General features: G+C 48.2%; 1 protein-coding gene across 4 annotated transcripts in view; it reads left to right on the top strand.

Annotated features, from left to right (window-relative positions):
* DIP2C (disco interacting protein 2 homolog C) overlaps positions 1-20,612 on the top strand; it is a 371,973-nt gene that overhangs the window by 291,870 nt on the left and 59,491 nt on the right. For all 4 annotated transcript variants that reach the window (XM_059056827.2, XM_059056829.2, XM_067030168.1 and 1 more), the window contains 11 exons: positions 3,384-3,523; positions 5,691-5,827; positions 6,994-7,202; positions 8,225-8,339; positions 8,812-9,013; positions 10,968-11,077; positions 12,385-12,465; positions 18,053-18,176; positions 18,721-18,842; positions 19,720-19,831; positions 19,920-20,029. In XM_059056827.2, coding sequence (XP_058912810.1) covers positions 3,384-3,523; positions 5,691-5,827; positions 6,994-7,202; positions 8,225-8,339; positions 8,812-9,013; positions 10,968-11,077; positions 12,385-12,465; positions 18,053-18,176; positions 18,721-18,842; positions 19,720-19,831; positions 19,920-20,029 — 1,462 coding nt within the window. The remainder of the gene's footprint in view (positions 1-3,383; positions 3,524-5,690; positions 5,828-6,993; positions 7,203-8,224; positions 8,340-8,811; positions 9,014-10,967; positions 11,078-12,384; positions 12,466-18,052; positions 18,177-18,720; positions 18,843-19,719; positions 19,832-19,919; positions 20,030-20,612) is intronic.

Here is a 20,612-nt window from a genome sequence, read left to right as displayed (position 1 = left end):
TCCCAATTTGGATTCCTTTTATTTCATTTTCTTCTCTGATTGCTGTGGCTAAAACTTCTAAAATTAAGTAATAGTGGTGAGAGTAGACAACCTTGTTTTGTTCCTGATCTCAGAGGAAATGGTTTCAGTTTTTTACCATTGAGAACGATGTTGGCTGTGGGTTTGTCATATATGGCCTTTATTACGTTGAGGTAAGTTCCCTCTGTGCCTACTTTCTGGCGGGTTTTTATCATAAACGGGTATTGAATTTTGTCAAAAGCTTTTTCTGCATCTATTGAGATGATCATATGGTTTTCTTCCTTCAATTTGTTAATATGGTTTATCCCATTGATTGATTTGCGTATATTGAAGAAGCCTTGCATTCCTGGGATAAAACCCACTTGATCATGGTGTATGATCCTTTTAATGTGCTGTTGGATTCTGTTTGCTAGTATTTTGTTGCAGATTTTTGCATCTATGTTCAGTGATATTGGCCTGTAGTTTTCTTTTTTTGTGACATCTTTGGTTTTGGTATCAGGGTGAGGGTGGCCTCGTAGAATGAGTTTGGGAGTGTTCCTCCCTCTGCTATATTTTGGAAGAGTTTGAGAAGGATAGGTGTTAGCTGTTCTCTAAATGTTTGATAGAATTCTCCTGTGAAGCCATCGGGTCCTGGACTTTTGTTTGTTGGAAGATTTTTCATCATAGTCTCTCTTTCGGTGCTTGTGATTGGTCTGTTTATACTTTCTATTTCTTCCTGGTTCAGTCTCAGAAGGTTGTGCATTTCTAAGAATTTGTCCATTTCTTCCAGGTTGTCCATTTTTTTGGCATATAGTTGCTTATAGTAATCTCTCATGATCCTTTGCATTTCTGCAGTGTCAGTTGTTACTTCTCCTTTTTCATTTCTAATTCTATTGATTTGAGTCTTCTCCCTTTTTTTCTTGATGAGCCTGGCTAATGGTTTATCCATTTTGTTTATCTTCTCAAACAACCACCTTTTAGTTTTATTGATCTTTGCTATCATTCCCTTCATTTCTTTTTCATTTATTTCTGATCTGATCTTTATGATTTCATTCCTTCTGCTAACTTTGGGGGGTTTTTTGTTCTTATTTCTCTAATTGCTTTAGGTGTAAGGTTAGGTTGTTTATTTGAGATGTAACAGGTGCACTTTTTATTTATTTATTTATTTATTTATTGGCTGTGTTGGATCTTCGTTGCTGTGCACAGGCTTTCTCTAGTTGTGGCAAGCGGGGGCTACTCTTCATTGCAGTGTGCAGGCTTCTCACTGCGGTGGCTTCTCTTGTTGCAGAGCACAGGCTCTAGGTGCACGGGCTTTGGTAGTTGTGGCTCACAGGCTCTAGAGTGCAGGCTCAGTAGTTGGGGCGCACAGGCTTTACTTGCTCCGCGGCATGTGGGATCTTCCCGGACCAGGGCTCGAACCCATGTCCCCTGAATTGGCAGGCGGATTCTTAACTACTGTACCACCAGGGAAGTCCTAAAACTGGTGCACTTTTAAATTATATTACTTAGCTGGAGAATTCATTTGCTAGGGCTCTTTTAACAGAGTACCTCAAACTGGGTGGCTGTAAACAATAGAAATTTATTCTCACAGTGTGGAGTCTGGAAGTCTGAAATTAGGGTGTCAGTAGGGTTGGTTCCTTCTGGGGGCTCTGATGGGGAATCTGTTCTGGGCCTCCCTCCGGCTTCTGGTGGTACCAGCAACCCATGGCTTGCAGACCCATAATCTCTCCCTAGTTAGGGAGAGATTACTTCTGCAAAGACCTTGTTTCCCAGTAAGGTCACATTCAAGGTTCAGAGGGTTAAGACAGGGACATATCTTTTGGGGGGACACAGTTCAACATATAGCAGGTACTTAGGCTTATGATTTCTGACTCTCATGTGGGATCTTGACCGAGGATGAGGGTGAGGGAGCCCTGGCCACAGAGGGTTCCTGTAGGACTCCTCTGTCTTTCATTTCAAAGTGTTGATTTGTTGGGATCTTTGGAAAAGAAAAAGCCAGGAGATCAGTATCAATTCCAGTGTTTGGGGCTCATTTCCAGGTAGTTTCATGTGGGTCTTATTATTTGGGCGACTTTTCCTTTTATATCCTTTTAGCACTACTCTTTTTGATTGTTATAGATGGAATAGTTCGATTTTCAGACTCTTATACTTCTTTATTTTTTTAAATTGAGATATAATTGACATATAACATATGCTTCTTTTTTAAATACACCAGTTACTTGATTCAAATTAGATCTCTTTTTGCAAATTTTAACTTCTGTGTTTCCCCATTTATGTTTTTAGTTTCATTATAAACTTTGATGATACTTTAAAACCGTATAGCAAACTTCTATTTATAGTCCATATTTTAGATCCTAAAACTACCTTAAGCATTTGTATATGGAAAATTAGAGAAACAAATGTGATGTTTACCTAAATTGCACTCTCTCACTTCGCTTACATTGAAGAATCTTTAGCCTGCAGATATAAGATCCATGATCTTGGAAATGTTTTAATTTATTTGTTCCCTGATCTAGTCAACAGACGTTTATTGCTGTACACTACTCCAGGGTTGGGGGCTCCGCAGTGACCAAAAGAAAACCCTCCTGCCCTCCTGGAGGAGGCATGGACAGATAGTTAGATGGTACCTGCTATGGAGACGGGACCATCCTGGAGGACAGTGAGGGGGAGGGCCACGAGGCCGTCTGCCAGAGGCAAGAAGGAGGCCAGGGCCCCAGAGGGAGTGGGCTGGGGTTTGGAGGGGAGAGCAGGGCTGGATGCTGCGTGGAAACAGGGAGAACAAGAGCAGAGGTGAGGCCGGGGCAGCCTCAGAGCCCATGGACGGTGGCAAAGGCAGACCGTGGATGTGGTGAAGCTGTACTTTCCCCCAGCCATCAAGCACTTTAAATGTGGTCTCTCATCCAAATAATTGCCGATTTTTACAACTACTGAGCCTGTGCCCACACAGTGCACGTCTGGCCTTGAGGTCACACAGGCGGTCTAGCATTTCTGCTCACTCCTGTCATCGTCCTTCTTGGAGACGTGACTCTCCCTTCTTAGCCATTTTCAAACCTGAGAAATCCGACCTTGCGGAGAGAGGAGTGGGTGTGAAAAGGAGTTGGTCGGTCTCTGGTGGACACATGTAAGGGGAGGGCAGGGGAACAAGGGAGTCCCTCGGCGTCTCTACACTTCTCAGGAGCCCAGAAGTAGAAGGAGCAGACATTGGTGTCTCCTGAAAGGAGAAAACAGGTGCTGAGAAGAGCACAGGGACGTGTGGCAGCCACACCTGCCTTCAGAGGCCTTCAGGGCCCAAAGGTGCAACCTTGGTGTGCATGCAGCACATTTACATGCATATCTGTGTTCAGACAGCTGACATGCTTCTAACCAGACACAAACTGCCATTACAGGCCCACCGATGACAGCAACCAGCCCCCAGGCCGCGGCGTCCTCTCCATGCACGGGCTGACCTATGGGGTCATCCGGGTGGACTCGGAGGAAAAGCTTTCTGTACTCACCGTGCAGGACGTCGGCCTCGTGATGCCTGGAGGTGAGCGTGGGTACAGGCGCAGAGTCAGAGCCCAGCTGGGGACCAGCTGCCAGTGCTGCCCTGGCTGGCATCCCTGTCCCCTGCTGTGAGCGTGCCCACCTCGGCCTGACCTCCAGTCTGGTCCCGTGTTCACCAAGCTTCAGCCCAGGAGGTGCGGTAACACGGCCTCTCCTAATAAAAGAAAACCCAAAATGTTCATGAAGCTGAGGAAAGGCCTCTATGTCACATGTGCCCTGGGACCCCAGGAGGCACCCAGGGCCGCTCTGCACCCCCAGCGGCACCTGGGCAACTTCTCCCTGTCCAAAGGTCAGCTTCCTGCTGGTTGTCCTGGTGCACTGGGGGCCAAACCCTTATGGAAGCTTGCCTGCAGCACAGGAGCCCTTGTTTAAGTCACAGAAATCATTTCCACGTTGCATACAGACGAGCTCCCGGCAGGAGGACCTGCCTTGATGAAGCCCTCTTGCCTCTCCACCCCTGCCCTGTGCTGGGACACCTTCTGAGGCCTTGCGGGGGCCCCAGGGAGTACAGCAGGAATGGCTCTGCTGGCAGAAGGGAGCCCCGGTCTGATTTGTAGGGCTCCCTACCTGGCCCCGCCTCTCCTCACTCGTCACATGGTGTCCCCCGGGAGTGGGCGCCCTTTCCTGGGGCAGTTCCTCCAGAGTCCGGACCTTCTCCTGATGAGCCTCCACACACACGGGTGTTGTCTCGCCTCATCAGGGGCGGTCGCATCCACATACAACGTAACCCCAAAGCCAGGCACATGCTCAGCTCAGCTGCAGCTTCAGCCAGGCCTCCTGGCTCCATTCCTTTCTTGCTTTTTCAAATAAATAAATTCCCCATGGTTCCAACCTCAAAAGATGAGAAAACTGTACAGTGAAAAGCCTCCTTTCCAGCCACTGGAGGCAACCACAGTGGAGACATGCAGGCAACATGTACACACACACACACACAGGCGTATTCTTCTTCCTATTTTTTTAAAATTTCATGTAACAATAGAGCCCTTCATGCCTGCTTGTATCTTGAATCTTGAAGCTCGTTTGTTAGCAGCAGGTGAAGAGCTCACACATTCCCTTCCAGGCTGAGGAGCGTTGTGGTGTTTGAACACATAATAGTTTATCCAAACCCTTCCCATTGGGCGATTTTCCACTTTTTGCCCCTGCAGTGTGGTTGATGCAGTAACTCATCTGTGCTCCAGCCTGCAGAGGTGTGAGGAAGAGCTAACGGAGAGTTCTAGAAACACGCAGTGTGAAGGGCACACTCCCAAGTAACTCTGATGAGGCTGTCCTTCAGAAGGATCATAAGGATTGATATTTCTGCTGCTAGTGGCGGACGCCCCTCTTTCTCCACTCCCTCATGCCCAGTGTATTTTCAGACTTTCTGATTTTTACCAGTTTGAGGGGTGAAGAATACTTTGGTGTCATTTTAATTTGAACTTTTCTTACCATGAGTGAGCTGAACATCTTCCTGCGTTTTGAGTGTCCTTGTTTTTAGACACATCACTCCCTGTCACCTAACACCAACCTGAGGGTTGGTGTTAGAGCCTTATGACTCTTTCTGCCCAGCTCAGCTGTCACTTGGTGCACCCACCACCTCCCTGAAACACCAGCTTCTGCCCTGATCGCTGGCGCTCTGCAAACAGGAATATTAGCATCCGCCAGCCTTCCCTGAAGGGCCCACCTTGATGGGGAATCTGAGGTCAGAGACTGAGATTCCCATGGGACAGGGGAGGCTTTCTGTTTAGAAAAGCCTGAGAGGCTGTTGAGCAAGTGTCTCATGCTCGTTGGTTTCAGGGCTCAGGGTGCATCTTGGAGGCTGTGTGGGCTGGCTGATGACGCTCAGCATGCGGCAGTGACGCTTAGGCTTGTTCTAAGTGTCATCCTCGTGTCTGGATGGCAGAACGGTTACTCCCTTTAAATGCCATTTACACACTAAAATTACAGCAATTGGAATTATTTACTGATGTCATTGCTATAAAATGTGAGGTTTTGCTGCAACATGGAGACTCACTTGCCTCAGGGACTGTGAGGACCTGCTCGCTTTCACCTGTGGTTTTGCTGCAGACGCTGCTTCTGCTCGTTTATGTTCTTTTTCATATTCATTCATTTCTTCTCTCTGACTCCCTCCCTCCCTCCGTCTCTAATGTCACTGTGCTTCGTTTTGCGTTCAGCCATCATGTGTTCGGTGAAGCCGGACGGGGTTCCCCAGCTGTGCAGGACGGACGAAGTCGGGGAGCTCTGCATGTGCGCGGTTGCCACGGGCACGTCCTACTACGGCCTCTCGGGTATGACCAAGAACACCTTCGAGGTAGGTGGGAGGTGAGCCCCGTCAGACAGCCATTGCCGGGTGCGTGGAATAGACGTGAAAGAGAAGATGGTAATTTCTCAGTAAAACGTGCTCATAGTAATTAAAATGGTTGCACCTTCTCCTGCCGTTTTTTTTTATAGTTTTCAATAAATCTGGCTTAGCAGCGTTGTTTTCACCTCATAACCAGAGTTGAGAAAGAGCAAGTACAGTTTCTTTAAAAGGGGCCTTTTTTTCCATTGCCGTTCTCACCCGTTTAGGAAGAGCAGAAGCTGACAGGTGGGGGCTGGAGAGTGTGTACGGCCGTGCTGGGGGAGGGAGCAGTGGCCCCCTCGGGGCCTGTCAGCCTCGGCCAGACATGCACACTGCACATCTACCTCTACCACATGAGTGTGTGTCCGTGCCGTGTGCACACGGGTGTGGCATGCAGAGCACACACTGCCCAGTAAACCCAGCATTCTCAGAATTCGTATCATTTCACCAAGTATGCCTGACCTTAGAAGGAACACACTTTGACTGAGTTGTATGTCAGCAAGTATGAGTTGTTTGGGGATAAATTTATTAACATGTAGAACTTCAGATGTGAACACATGTGATGTGGTGCCTAGTATAGGCAGCTTTGTTGAATGTAGATTCAGGTTTCTAAGTGCCCCTGAAACTGAGCCAAACACAGTCTAAATAAAACTTATCTCCTTTTCTTTGCGACTTATCTGTCGGGTGGGTTGAGGAAACTAGGGATCGAGTTTGAACTCGTGGTGGGGCTTGCTTCCTCTGTATTTTTCTTTTGAGTGTATTTCCAATAAGGAAAAATAGCATTTTAATGAACAAGGGTTACTTTACAACTGACAGATGTTATTTAAAGTGCACCTTGCTTCTCCACTTACCATATTTATGCTGTGGTTTTATAAGCAGAAGAAGGAATTAGTGTTTGTTAGACTGTGGCAGGCCTCTTCAGAGGCCCCTGCGTATGGGCCGGTGGGACGAGCTGTGAGAGCTGGGGAGGGAGGGAAGGTGCCCACAGGCTGGCGCTCACAGCAGCTGTGCGGACCTGGGCTTCTCTAGCCAGGGTCAGGTGAGGAGACCCAGCTGCGGGGAAGCAGGACCAGTGGGCTCCAAGGAGGAGGGTGGAGGCCGGGCCCTGCTGGGCACTCAGAGCTCTTTGTCCCCAGGTGTTCCCGGTGACGAGCTCGGGGGCCCCGGTCAGCGAGTACCCCTTCGTGAGGACCGGCCTGCTGGGCTTTGTCGGCCCTGGGGGCCTCGTGTTCGTGGTGGGCAAGATGGACGGGCTCATGGTGGTCAGTGGGCGCAGACACAATGCCGATGACATCGTGGCCACAGCACTGGCCGTGGAGCCCATGAAGTTCGTGTACAGGGGAAGGTGAGCGCCCTCTGTGGTTGACACAGTTCTCCACAGACTGCACTTTCTGTGTAAAACTGCAAAAAATTGCTTAAACTAATGGGACTTGGTGTCCTCCTCTGTAAAATGAAGCCACTGGACTCTATTACTTCTGAGATTCCATGCAGTTCTGAATGTCCAATTTTATGAAACTTTTCTGAGTCCCATAAATATACTTTCACTAAATTCTCTTCCAAGTTAAATAAGAATGTCCATTTGAAAATCTTATTTTTAATAAGTAACTACACAGAGAAAAGAGCCAAGCATTTATCTTGCTGCAGCTCATTCACCCAGAGGTAACAGTTGAGCCACAAACTGCCTAGAAACTGGCTCCCATGGGTTTCTTCCCGGTGGTGCCCCCAACCCCAGCTTGGCACACAGCCGACACTGGATCGCTGACCATTGCTCCTGAGGTTTTGCTGATTTGGAGGAAGTCAGCTGCTTTGGATCTCACCCTGAGTTGCCGAGCTAGTGGAAGCAGGAGGAAGCAGAATTTGGGGTTGGGTGTAGCCGAGCCACCTTCGTGCAGAGGACACCCTGGAGGGCCATTCGCCACATTTTGTGCTTCCCGTGAGAGGCAGACGCAGATAGCAGAAAACCATTAGCTCCCAATGGCAAATTTCTGCTGATTGGGAGAATATTGCTTCGCAGGTGCAAACTCAAGATGCAAGTCTCACGGCTCAGTAAATTTCAACAATTCTGATACCTGCGCTTGACTCCTCTATCCCGAGGCATGAGGCCCGTCACCCAAAGCCACAGGCTACCTCCATAGGAAGTGTGGTGGTTCTGCCCTCCAGCTTTTCCAGGCTTCTCCCCCAAAGCTGCACTTAAGTGAGTGAGCACCTGGGAGTTGGAAGCTGCAATTTCCCGTCAAGGTGGTAGTTGGCACTGGGAACCCCTGAGCTCTGCAGTCGTAACAGCTGCAAAGCCCTTTATGGCAGGGCCAATCCCTTTGTGAGCCTCTCCAGCATGTGATCACCGCAATTTCCTGTCTGTCCCCACAGAATAGCCGTGTTTTCGGTGACCGTCCTGCACGACGAGAGGATCGTGATCGTGGCTGAGCAGAGGCCGGACTCCACGGAGGAGGACAGCTTCCAGTGGATGAGCAGGGTGCTGCAGGTAGCTCGCTCCTGCCCCGAGCCCCTCTCCTGGGCTCACGTCAGCTTCCCTGCACCATTGTGCTCTCTGATTATCCCTCCTTTTGACCAGAGATTGCATCAGCCATGAAACTTACAGTTGCCTTCTAGGGAAGGAGCTAAACAGACAGGCTTAGGGCTCAGAGGTTTGCAGAACTGGCTCCCGCTCGCTTGTGGAGGTCGCAGCAGGACCTTTTGGTTATGACTTTCAGAGTGTGCTTTCTTTTCTCCCAGCATCCGTTCTTGTGTGTGTGGTGTCCCACAAGTGCTATGAAAACTGTATTCTGCTCAGTTTGGCGAGCCTGCCCTCCTCTGACCTCAGCGTCTCCGTGCCAAGAGCATCACGGATGCTGCACCTGCTTCTATGTGTTGTGATTTGCACAGTCTGAGTATTTGCTCCATGCCTGTTCATGATACCTATTTTAACATGGTTCCCTCTCTCAATGACCTTCCAGGCAATCGACAGTATACATCAAGTTGGGGTTTATTGTCTGGCACTGGTTCCAGCAAACACTCTCCCCAAAACCCCACTCGGTGGCATCCATTTGTCAGAAACGAAGCAGCTTTTCCTGGAGGGCTCACTTCACCCCTGCAATGTCCTGATGTGCCCCCACACGTGTGTCACAAACCTGCCCAAGCCTCGGCAGAAGCAACCAGGTACATCTGGAGGGCCGTACAGGCCCGGGGTGGCCCTGGAGCTGGGTGGGGGCCACACTGACCACGGTTCTCAGCCTCCCTCCCCTTCCGTCTCCCATCACACTCTCCCAGGCAAGTCAGCCTCCCCCTAAGCGGTGTCTTTCTACCAAGCATGGGATGGAATGCAGCAGAGTCCAGGCAGCAAGGGGTGTAGACCACTTGGATGGAGAGGTGTTGGCGGTGCCTGAGCCTAGCCACCTTGGTGGTTGTCAGACCTCCTGGGTGGCCTTTGGCAGAGAACCTCTCAGGGTCACGGCTTTCTGTTGCACAAATTAGAATAAGGCTTCCATACCTGTTTCATGAGTCACAGCAGCTGGAAGCCTGTGAGGAATTGTACAGATCTACTCGTGACATTGTCATGATGGTAAACATTTGTCTGCTGCTTTGCAATTTGGGGAACACGTAATTATCTACTATCTGACTTGATCCTCCTAGCAGCTAATTGATCATACTCTTTAAGGCTGCACACAGGTATCAGTGAAAATGAATTCATTGCAAGAATATGGTGGTGAGGAATCAACTCTTCTGCCAGTGTGGTGATGGAAGGTCCCCAGGCCTCCAGGCTTGATGTGCAGACAGACCTCGGAGGCAGCCAGGATGAGCTCGGGCTGGGGTATTAGGACAACAACCAACAGTGCCTGGCACAGGCAGGCCGCTTGTCCACACGTTCCATGTATTAACTCATTTCATCCTCGTGGATTTCGTCCTCTTACCTCCATTTTGCAAGGAAATGAGGAAATCGTACCACAGAGGGGTTCAGGAGCTGCCTAAGGCTGTGGGTCCAGAATGTAGGAGAGACAGACCCAGCCCTGACAACTCTTCACCGATAAAGAGTGGCAGCGGGGGCAGAATTCCTGGCGAGTCAGCTAGAGGTGACTGGTGGGCACTGGTCGCAGCACAGTTGGCGGTAGATACAGGAACCAGCCCGCCCCCAGGCCACCCCCAGAAGTGAGCTTGATGAGATGGGGGTGAGCGGTCTCTCCAGATTCAGGTGAGGACGCTGATACTGCAGGAGGAAAGCAGGTACCAGGCTCACCGACTTTGTCCCTCTGTGCCGGCAGCAGCAGTGGGATTGCCACAGCGTGGCTCTCGCCGTGTTCTTAAGGAATCGACAGGAGTGTCTCAGCTCCCCGGGGTGTCCTCACTCACTGTCCCAACCTCCCTCTCCCACCTTTAACCTTGGTCCATCATCAGATGCCTCGACCCGGTTGCCAGTGGGCCCAGGTGTTGGAGATGCAGTTTGTGACAGCAGAATTTAGGACAGACATTTATGATGAGGCATCGTCGGCAGATGCATGACCGTTGCAGGGCTGCAGGGCTCAGACACCTGTCAGACATCTAGGAACCCATGACAGGGACGTGTGGCCCAGTGAACAGGCTCTGAGAGCCAAGTTGGGCGCCTTCCTCCTCAGGGCACACACGGCGGGTACCAGGATCTGCACCACTCTTACATGCAGCACAGAAAATGCAGCTTCGTGTGATTGGCAATTGTAAGGAAAGGAGTCTCTAATGGTACCTGGTTATCTCATTTATTCTTATTAAATATTGGAGGTTATGTAACTCTGTCTTCAAAAAACTGTTTGTTGTTTGTTTGTTTGTTAGTTAATTTTTAAACAAATACTAAATGAATAGATGTCGGCATCTCCCTAAATGGAGAACAAAGGCAGCAGCCTGGGAGAACACTTATGGGAATTTGGTGAAAGCATTATTTCTGTGTACCCTTACTTGAGACTTGTTCATATTTGCTGTCCTTTTCATGGTAGTGACTTACTTGAAATCCTGTTCTAATTAGATTTTTCAAAGCTATGTCTTTGAAGGGATTTCCCCAGAGTAAGCTTCTTCCCAAAGTGGGGAGTCATGTTCTCAGGAACTTCACTCATGTTTTCCTCACGTGTGTGCCGCTGCTTCTTTGCAGAGATTGGCCCTGCCTCTGTGATGGTGGGGAACCTGGTGTCTGGGAAGAGGATTGCACAGGCCAGCGGCAGAGACCTGGGCCAGATAGAAGACAATGACCAGGCCCGGAAGGTGAGAGCTGAGGGTCAGACGTCTGCCTGGGCTCCTCTCCACTCCTGCCCAGATGCTGTATCACAGGCATCAGCAACTCCCACTTGCCCTCTCTGGCAGCCCAGTATCTACCATTGATGACCTTTCTTCCTACCTGCCCTCTTGGTCCCTTAAGAGATGTCTGTGTAATTTTATAAGGAAAACGTGTTTGTTGAGGGTGCGGTGTTGTAGGACTGCATGGGTAGGTGATGCAGTCCCATGAATAGCAGGCCTGAGGCCAGTGTCTGCAACCCCTGTCGTGTCCTAGCATCCCCTAAGCACTTGTTCCTGATTCTCCCTCCAGCCCTGATTTGACACTCACACTGCCTCACAGCCACCTTACAGTGAGGCTTCAGTCCTTTGATTGTTGGAATTCAAGAAAACGTCAATGCAAAACCCAGGTTTGGGAGCCAGACATTCTTAAAGCAGCCTTGGGAGCTGTAGGAGGAATTCTTGGGCCCCACTCCACTTAAACATCAGACACACAGTTTGTCACGCATAGCTACAAGTCCCCATTAGAACATTCAGCCTTGAGAACTCTCATGATTCACCAAAAGGGGGTCCCACTCTAAATGGGCTCCCAGGAAGTATGACAAAATCAACCATTTAAGATGTTGCCAATTTGGTAACATGTAGTAACACGTTCACTGAAAGCACTCGATCACCATGTTCCCCACCTCACAGTACATTTCCATCATGAAATGGATTAAGGTGAAGATGTGGGCGTTTCCTGTATCCTGACACTAGTGCTGTGTCCTGACATTAAACAGGGCCGTCCTTGTTACTACAGCCTGAGTCAGTGGGTACGTGTCACCTGTGTGATCTGCAGAGCTGTTGAATGACTTCAGGGATGGCCATTGTAAACACAACAAATTTAAGAGAGCCCATTTTTGAAACAGGGTAGCTCTGATTCTGTCATTGCAACCCCCAGAAATCACTGCTGCATCTTCTGGAAGCCCCAGGAGACAGGATTTTTCTGTGTCAGCTACTCTGTCTATAAGGGGAATAGAGTCTTCCCATCCTTAGGCAGGTTTCAGAAAACTTCCCTCATGGTGGCGTGGCACCAGTCCTCTGACTCCCGGGTCTGAATCAAGCACAGTGAATTCCAAATCACTGTCAGGAAAGCACTGTGAGCACCTGCTTATTCTGTCAATTATATTTATATGGGATTATCCTCTCGCTGTCTTTTAAGCCACCTTAAAAGCACCCAGACAGACTAAACTTTTAGATGTTGAGGCCAGCCCAACCCCTCAGGACAGTCTAGACCTAATGGCTGTGCTCTTTTCCAGTTCCTGTTCCTCTCGGAGGTCCTGCAGTGGAGGGCGCAGACCACTCCTGATCACGTGCTGTACACGCTGCTCAACTGTAGGGTGAGGCCCCGCCCGTGTGCCCTGGTGGTTCCCTTTGTGGTCCACAATTTCATGCTTCTGTATCGTATTCTCCACTCAAACCTTTCTACTCAGTCTTACCTGAATCCTTTTATTTATTTGTTTGTTGCTATTTTGACTGAGACCTTTTCACCTAAGAAAGGTTGCTTTTAAATATAAGGGTTTGAGCATGTGTGTGTGTGTATGTGTGTACACATATATTTTTGTATATATTTTAGCAATATTTTTTTGCAATATTTCTCCTCCCCTCAAAATGAGTGATGAATGTCTACAACAGAACAATTGCAGATCTATGAGGTATTTATGTCTTTATTTTTATTACTCAACTCCTTTTTTTTTTAATAAGAAGTCATGTTTTAGTTATAGGCTTTCATTCTTAGGAATGAAAATAATTTCTACTTTATAATTAAAGTTCATATTTACATCTCGTATTAGAAAAGCAAACTCCTCAGATAGTGTTCCATTATAGTACTTAAGAGTAAGGCCTTAAACATGCAAGAAATAGTACTAACAATAAACATTAAATGCAGAAGTCTTTAATACGTTTGTTAACTTTGTGTTTGCTTTGGAAATAAGGCCTGAAAAATAGATTTAACGTAGGTCGTCTTGACAAGCATGGGTACTTGCAACTTTAAGAAGCTATGGCTCTTCAGAGTTGCAAAATGTCAAAATCTTAGTGCACAAAGGCACCTCTTGTCATTTAAAGCAGTAGATTAAGGACAAGTGAAAGGAAATGCCAACAATATAAGTTACTCCCTGAACCTCTAATTTGGATATCCAGCTACAGACCAGCTTTGCGGTGATTTAGTTGGTAGAAGTAACCTCTGGTCCTCCTCTGACACAGCTTGTCTTGAATTGCCTTGTATGCTGAGTTGACCTCAGCAGTTTCTTGTTCACTGTGTCTGTTCAAGACCGACCCCAGCAAGAGTCTTCGAAAGCACTCCCGCACCCCAGCCTCTGTGAGGAATGCTTGCTACCCTTGCCTTTTGGCGCCTATGCTTGGGCCTAGTGGACCCTCTTTCCAGGATTAATAATGCTCTTGCGCTCAGGGCGCACAGGTGCATGGTGATGAGATGCAGGGTAAACCCGACGGTCGTGTGGTTACCAGGAGGCCCTGCGTCGCATCTGAAACGTGCCTTCCCTACTGCTCTCGTCGGTCTCTTTCCTCTGGCTCCTCCTCAGCCTGTAAGCACAGATAAGACTCTCCTTTCCTGGCACCATCGCCGGTTGGTGCTGTCCTGTCTCTAATTGCTTCTTCTGACTTTCTTCGTCCTGTGCACGTGGCGTGTCTCCTGGAGACTGTTGGGGACTTTCCCTTCTTTCTCCAGAGCCTCTCGTGGCCTCTGGAGGTTTCCAACAGCACCTCCAGAGGGGCAGCTGGAGCCACACTGCAGCCTGTCCCCCACCCCTGGGAAGGACTCCTACTCAGAGCCCCTTCGCTCAGCTCCCTGAGTGGGGCCGTGGTGCTGACATGACAAGGTAGGACAGGACGTCCCCAGGATAGGCCTGCCATCCCCCGTGAACTGTGGGCAGCAAGGGGGGCGAGAGTTGGGTCAGCATCCCTTTTCCCTCCCCTGCAGCTTGACCCCTCCAGAGCTCTGGGTCAGAGGAAGTTTCTTATCTGTCCAAGACACAAAGATTCAAAAATGATTCAGGCATGTTCATAGACTATAGTCCTGTCAGTGGGAGGAAAACAGCCATGCTAACTGCGTCTCGCTTGGGGACTGGCAATGTGTAGGGCAGATCAAGCCCATTCCCAGACCCTGAGTTCACAGTCCTTTTCTGTAGCTAGACATTGGATCATTAGGAGAAATGTGTTCACCGGAAATGACTCGTATTCTAGAAGGGCTTCGTCAGCAGCAACAGAAGGTCTGATGGGGTGAGTTGTGGAGGTCAAGGCCATGAGTAAGTTTACTTCAGGTCAGCGCAGGGACAGCGTGGTCTACAACAGCCTCCCTTCAGACATGACCTTATCTCCTGAGGCTCTCCTGACATGCAGGCAGCTACATCCAAACAGCTGGAAGGGACGTATCAGAGCCAGGCATCTGTGTTCATTCCCAGCCTCTCCAGCTCCATGTGCACACTTATGACAAGTGTTCAACCTGAACCGAAGGTCAAGAGCATCATTTCCATGGTGGTTACAGTGTCATTTCCACTCACTCAACCTTCTAGTTCAGCACCGTCCAATAGAAATACAGGGCAAGCCACACACAATTTGTTTTCTAAAAGAGATATTTTTAAAAAGTAAAAAGAAACAGGTGAAATTCATTCTAATAATGTGTTTTACTCAATATACCCAAACACTGTCCTTCCAGCATAGGGCCCCAACCCGCTTCCAGGCTTCCTCTGTCCTGGACAGCCCCTTCCGTTGGTTGTGAATTCCCCAGCTTGGTCATGGCTCCCTTAAAACGGTTACCCATTGGCTTCCTGTCTGCTGCACACAGTATTCACTCATATGCCCTCCTCCACGGCAACGCAGTCAGTAGGATCAGAATTGTTATGAGAGGTTTATAGTAGGAAGTGAGGATGTGATTCACTGCAAATCGTGGAAGAAGTACCTTCTTAGAACTTACTTACATACAGAAAAGATCTGTTTGTTTTTTTTTTTTAAGAGAAACACCAGCCAACCCTTTTAACCTTTTTTTCTTTTTACTTTTTGAGAATTTTAAAATGTGAATCCTGTTTGGCTTTTTCTTCATTCCTCAGTATGTTTTCTACTTGTCATTATTTAATTTAATGTAAAACTTTAAAATGGTGCCACATTTACAGTCATTGACACTGAAATCTGCTGTCTTTAGAATAGGGATTGAGTGGTGGGTTACCCTGCATTGCCATTCTGTCATTGATACCAACCGAGGCTTCTTTTAGGAAAAGTTAGCCTTAATTTCCTGTGAGGTACTTTTTCCTAGAACATTCTTCTTAGGCAGGAGGTTTCTATACTGAAAACCCAACTTTTCCCATGAATGTTGATGAGGATGCCAGGTAACCATTCACCGGAGGATAAACAGCATTTCATGTTTTTATGACAGCAGGCGCTTTGGAAAATGAAATGTGTGATTGAAAATCAGTGGTGTTTCCCCTGAGGTGAAAGGCTGTGTTGAGACTCCCCATAACCAGTGGTGATGCACAGTCCGGAGCTGCATGAGGCCTGTATCCCATTTGGCTCCCTCAACATGGAGCCTGCAAGGAGCCACAGTGGAGCCAGTGGAGCCTGCAGGCTGGGGTGGAGGAGAGAGGCTGGACTGGGCTCGTTGGCACCCAACTGCCCAGCGGGGCCCTCCTCCCGTCTGGTGTAAAGCCCATAGGGTGGCAAAGGGTATTGTGAAACATTTGCAGAGACTGCTAAAGGACAGAATGCCAATTAAATTTCACCATTTTAAAGTACCTGTAGGTGGAAATTTCATAAACAGAGTCAAAACATATGGCTGCTGGTTGTGAGTCACTGGTGCCTCTCAAATCTCATAGGCTTTGTTGCGTGACAGAAAAGCTGGTTATGATAGGGGATCAGTGTCGGCTCTCTGGATAATGGGGAGAAGATCAGTCCCAGAAGTTGAACAACTCAGTCAGAGAATGCTTGCTGCTTAAGATAAGACAGGCTAACGACCAGCGGACAGCAGGGTGGTGGCGGGACTCCCCTGTGGCATACTGCCGCCCCACCAGCAGCACAGCTGGTCCCCAGCAACAACCAGGAGCACAGTGCTGGCTTCCCTCCAGGACAGCTGGCGTGCGCATGTCAGGAGGCCTGGCGTGGGCCTCACCTTAGCTGTGCTGGGGGCTGGTACCCCATCTTTACTTAGAAGAGCTCACAGGACTTTTGGGTCCTTTTGAGTGTGTGTTTTGGTTCATGCGACAGGTGTGTTCCCCAGGAGTAACTGCTCAGAGGAACGGTCCAGTTGAGAAGGCACCAATTTCTCAGGTTTGGGCTGGGTTTCTAGACGCCAGTCTCGTGGATCTTTCTGTGTTTACCCAGCTTTTCCACATTCTGCTCTCTGGCTCTTCCATTTCATATATTTTTTTCTATTATTTTTTAACCTTTCTTAGAAGGAAGGTAATTAAGGAAAATATGTACGATGAGAAGGTTTAAATCAGAGAAATGTAAGCTAATCCTGTCCACTGTGGGAGAGGCCAGTGCCAGCACAGCAGGAAGGAACTGGAACCTGGCTGGCAGCTGCCTGGGCGGCCTCCCTTTGCCGGGCTTCCGTGGCCCTGGGCCCCGGTTACGGAGAGAGCCTGCTGCTTCCCAGGGTAGATACGGCCATCAGTGATCTCCTGAGTGTTTTAGGCAAACACCAGCTGCTGATATATACATCCTGATGCCTTTTAAATGGTTTTCACTCCCATCGGTTCCCGCCCACCTTGTGCACGTGTTCCAGTTGGGTGGGAATTCTAATGTCTCTTCCCACACCTCAAGTCACCAGGTCACCAGTGTCCTTTAACGGCCCCAAATGTTCTGGTCTCTCCTGTCCACGTTTCTCCTCCCACACAACCGGCTGCTCACACCACCTTCCTGTGGACTTCTTTCTACTCAGGCGACAGTCTTTTCCATGTCACCCACCAGCTCATTTGCCTTCCTTGGAAGCTCCCCACCTAAATAAAAGCACCTGGCCCAAGTGTCCACCATCGTTTCTTCAGCTGCAGGGTCTTCCTCACCCGACACTCCTGGCCAATTTGCCTGTTGCTTATGGAAAGGTCCTTCACCCTGTTCATCTCTTTAAAGTAGGAATTGATAATAAAGAAGCAGTTTTTAAATAGCTGTAGGCAGTGATCTCTTCTCACCTGGGAATATGTGCAAATGAAAAGTGCATTCTCAAGAGAAACTTTTTTTGGATAGTTGTATGTTAATAATTTGCGGTTCATTCTTGCTTTTCTTTAAAGAGTAATAAACATCATGTATTTTGATATCTCTTAGTACCTACTTTGCTACTGATTTTCACCTACAATGCTTTTTTAAGGTACTTTTCAATCCAAGTGTGTTTTACATTTGCTCCTGCATATTTAAAAGTCTACATTAAATGCAATTCCCTTTTTTTCTTTTGTGTTTTTTGGGGGTTTTTTGACTTTTTTTTTGACTGTTGCTTTTCTGGGGGTTTGTTTTCTGACCTCCCTGACTTTTGATGTGGTCTTTCTTAAAAACAGTTTCAATTAGTCTTACTTTTCATAGTGTGAGTCCTGCAGATTTACAACTAATTCTTATTGCCCATGACAATTACACTTAAGTCCCAGAATTACTAGATTGATTTTTTGTGTGTGATTTTTAGCTATTTTTTCAAGTCAAGTCATTGTTTTTTAAATATTTCTTTTTAATACAAACTTATCTAGATGCCTCTTTGGTGTTGTACTTCTTAGCCAGTGGTGAGGAAAGGAGAGTGAATGCTAACAGTGGGGGCGGGGGGTCTTCTGAGGGTGTGACAAAAACATTCGGAAGCTGACTGTGGTGGTGATTGCCCAACTCTGCAGATACATCCATTTAACTGCACATTTTAAGTAAGTGAGTTGTATGGTATATGAACTGCACCTCAAAGCTGTCATATTAAAAAAAATCTTACCCGCTTGTTCTTGCGCTACTCAGGGCACAATAGCGAACTCGCTGACGTGTGTCCAGCTGCACAAGCGGGCTGAGAAGATAGCCGTGATGCTGATGGAGAGAGGGCACCTGCAGGATGGGGACCACGTCGCTCTGGTCTACCCACCGGGTAAGAAGCAGGGCCATGCAAGACCAGCCCTTGCCCGAGAGACCCTTCACTGCACATGTTGGTGCTCAATGACCTTGTGTGTTACCACCAAAAATGGGCACTGTCCCTCCTGCCTGGCTCACTTGTGCAGACTGTGCTACATGCTATAACACTAATAGTAGGGACACGGATAAAGCAGTAGTTCACAACGATTTTTGTATCTAAATTTGTTTTATTAGCTATCTGAGGTAGTTCATTTAATCAATAGTAGTTAAATCCTTGACTACTGAATTGATAATCAGAAAGTTGAGTAATTCCTTAGAGAAATGAGAGCAATCAAGCTTCTGGGCTGCTTTGGCTTCCTGTGCCTAAAAGAACGGGCCAGGTGGGAGTTAACCCTGAAGTTTAACAGACCCACAGGGAGGAGGACTGGTCTGTTCAAGGTCTCAGTTACTGCCGTACCCATCTGACTGTTTCCAGGCTGGTGATTCTGCTGACAGGGATGATGGCCATTAAAGAGCTTGTTTTGTTTCAAGTGAGAACTTTTGCTTTTCTCCCCATGTAGGAATAGACCTTATCGCAGCATTTTATGGTTGCCTGTATGCAGGCTGTGTGCCAATAACCGTCCGTCCTCCACACCCACAGAACATCGCAACCACGCTGCCAACCGTGAAAATGATTGTGGAGGTAACGCTGCCTGCGGGTGTCTGCGCCTGAGTGTTGGGCTTGCAGATCACAGAGCCTGGGCTCCCGGGGAAGGGCCGGGTGCAGGCATGGGATTGCATGGGAGTCTGCGGTCCCAGCGGTGGAGTGGGACTCGGCCTCTTCCCTCTAGGAGTTGGCCATCTCATTTTGGAAGGAAGATAGCAGCTTGTGCGTAGGATTAGGGGCTAGAGAGCAGCTTTGCCACAATGCGTGGGAATTGATGCAACTCCCCAGAGAGGGCATCCTCTGGACACTGGGAGCTTCCCTACCAAGTCCAAGGAGCAAACCAAAACAAGTGGGAAAGTCATACATTTTTAAAGGTTCTTTCCTCAAGATTGAGAAGCATCCTGTTGCTTTTTAAAAGTATAGATTTGATTTATTTATTTTTTTGCCTGGGGAAGTTTAAAAGGATTAGGATATGTTTTTCCCTTGGAGGAGAAACCACGAGGGACATCACAAATGAATACTTCTTTGTAGTTGTGTTGGAGGACCCTCAAGGTTGTCACTCTGGTAGATGGTACTGAGGCTGTGTGTGTAAATGTGTGCATTTCTGGGGGATGGAGCTAACTAACAGTGAGAGCAGGTAGTTCGGATGCTACTTTCTGAGTGTGACCATCACACGGGATACTGCCAGGGACCTCAGTCCCCACAAGGTCTGCTTGTGTGCTCTGTGGTCAGATTCCTGGTCACGTGGAACTCCATTGGCCAACACAGCCCCTCGTGAGGCAGCTGTACTCCTGGTGCCCAGCCTGTGCTGCGAGCTTCGTGGCCTCCACGTGGTGCACAGCTGGCATGTGAGCATGCCTCCATCCCCGTCCTTTGCCCTCCTCCTCTCCATTCCTTGTTCTCTGACCCTCAGGTGAGCCGCTCCGCCTGTTTGATGACAACACAACTGATCTGTAAATTGTTACGGTCCAGGGAGGCAGCTGCAGCTGTAGATGTCAGGGCCTGGCCCCCGATACTGGACACAGGTTTGTCCTCCAACTTGCTGATATGTTCGTTTGCTTATCTGCTTTTCCATTAAGTCAGAGATGCTAACAGCTTTGTTTTGCTTTCCAGATGATTTGCCAAAGAAGCGGCCTGCCCAGATCTACAAACCTTCCAACCCAGACACACTAGCCTATCTTGATTTTAGTGTGTCCACGACTGGGATGCTAGCTGGAGTGAAGGTGAGAAGCACAGTCTGCATAATAGTAGTTAGCAAGCCACAAAGCAATGGTCAGTTTTCATTCTTATGGGTATAGGGCTCTGGTGGGGCCGGGCAGCAAAACACGGAGAGAGGGGTATGTGCATTTTGTTCAAGCTATAAAATGCGTGACCATTTCAGTAGTTAGCTAGGCTGACTGATTATTTCCAGATGTTCCAGCTATTTTTTTATGTAAGCAGAGCTTCCCTAACCTCTAATTGAAAAACTGCCTATGTTTTTCTTTCTTGCTGGTTCTCAAATCCTAGTATTCTATTATAAAACTCTGTGCACTGGAGTTTCTCGCTTGTTTAACATGGGTCTCATTATAACTTGCCAGCACGCTGCTCATTGCCTCTGAAATGATGCTTTCTCCTATCAAAGAATGGTGGAACTACTATGTGTGTCACCAGAATTAGGACCCTCACAGCTCAGGCAATGTCCTTGTCAAGATACCGTTAAGCCTGAGAAAACCATAATTCAAAAAGAGTCATGTACCACAATGTTCATTGAAGCTCTATTTGCAGTAGCCAGGACATGGAAGCAACCTAAGTGTCCATCGACAGATG

The sequence above is a fragment of the Kogia breviceps genome, chromosome 3 (assembly GCF_026419965.1).
Source record: "Kogia breviceps isolate mKogBre1 chromosome 3, mKogBre1 haplotype 1, whole genome shotgun sequence".
NCBI lineage: Eukaryota > Metazoa > Chordata > Mammalia > Artiodactyla > Physeteridae > Kogia > Kogia breviceps.
Note: the sequence above shows the minus strand (reverse complement) of the source record. Positions and strands in the feature narration are given on the sequence as shown.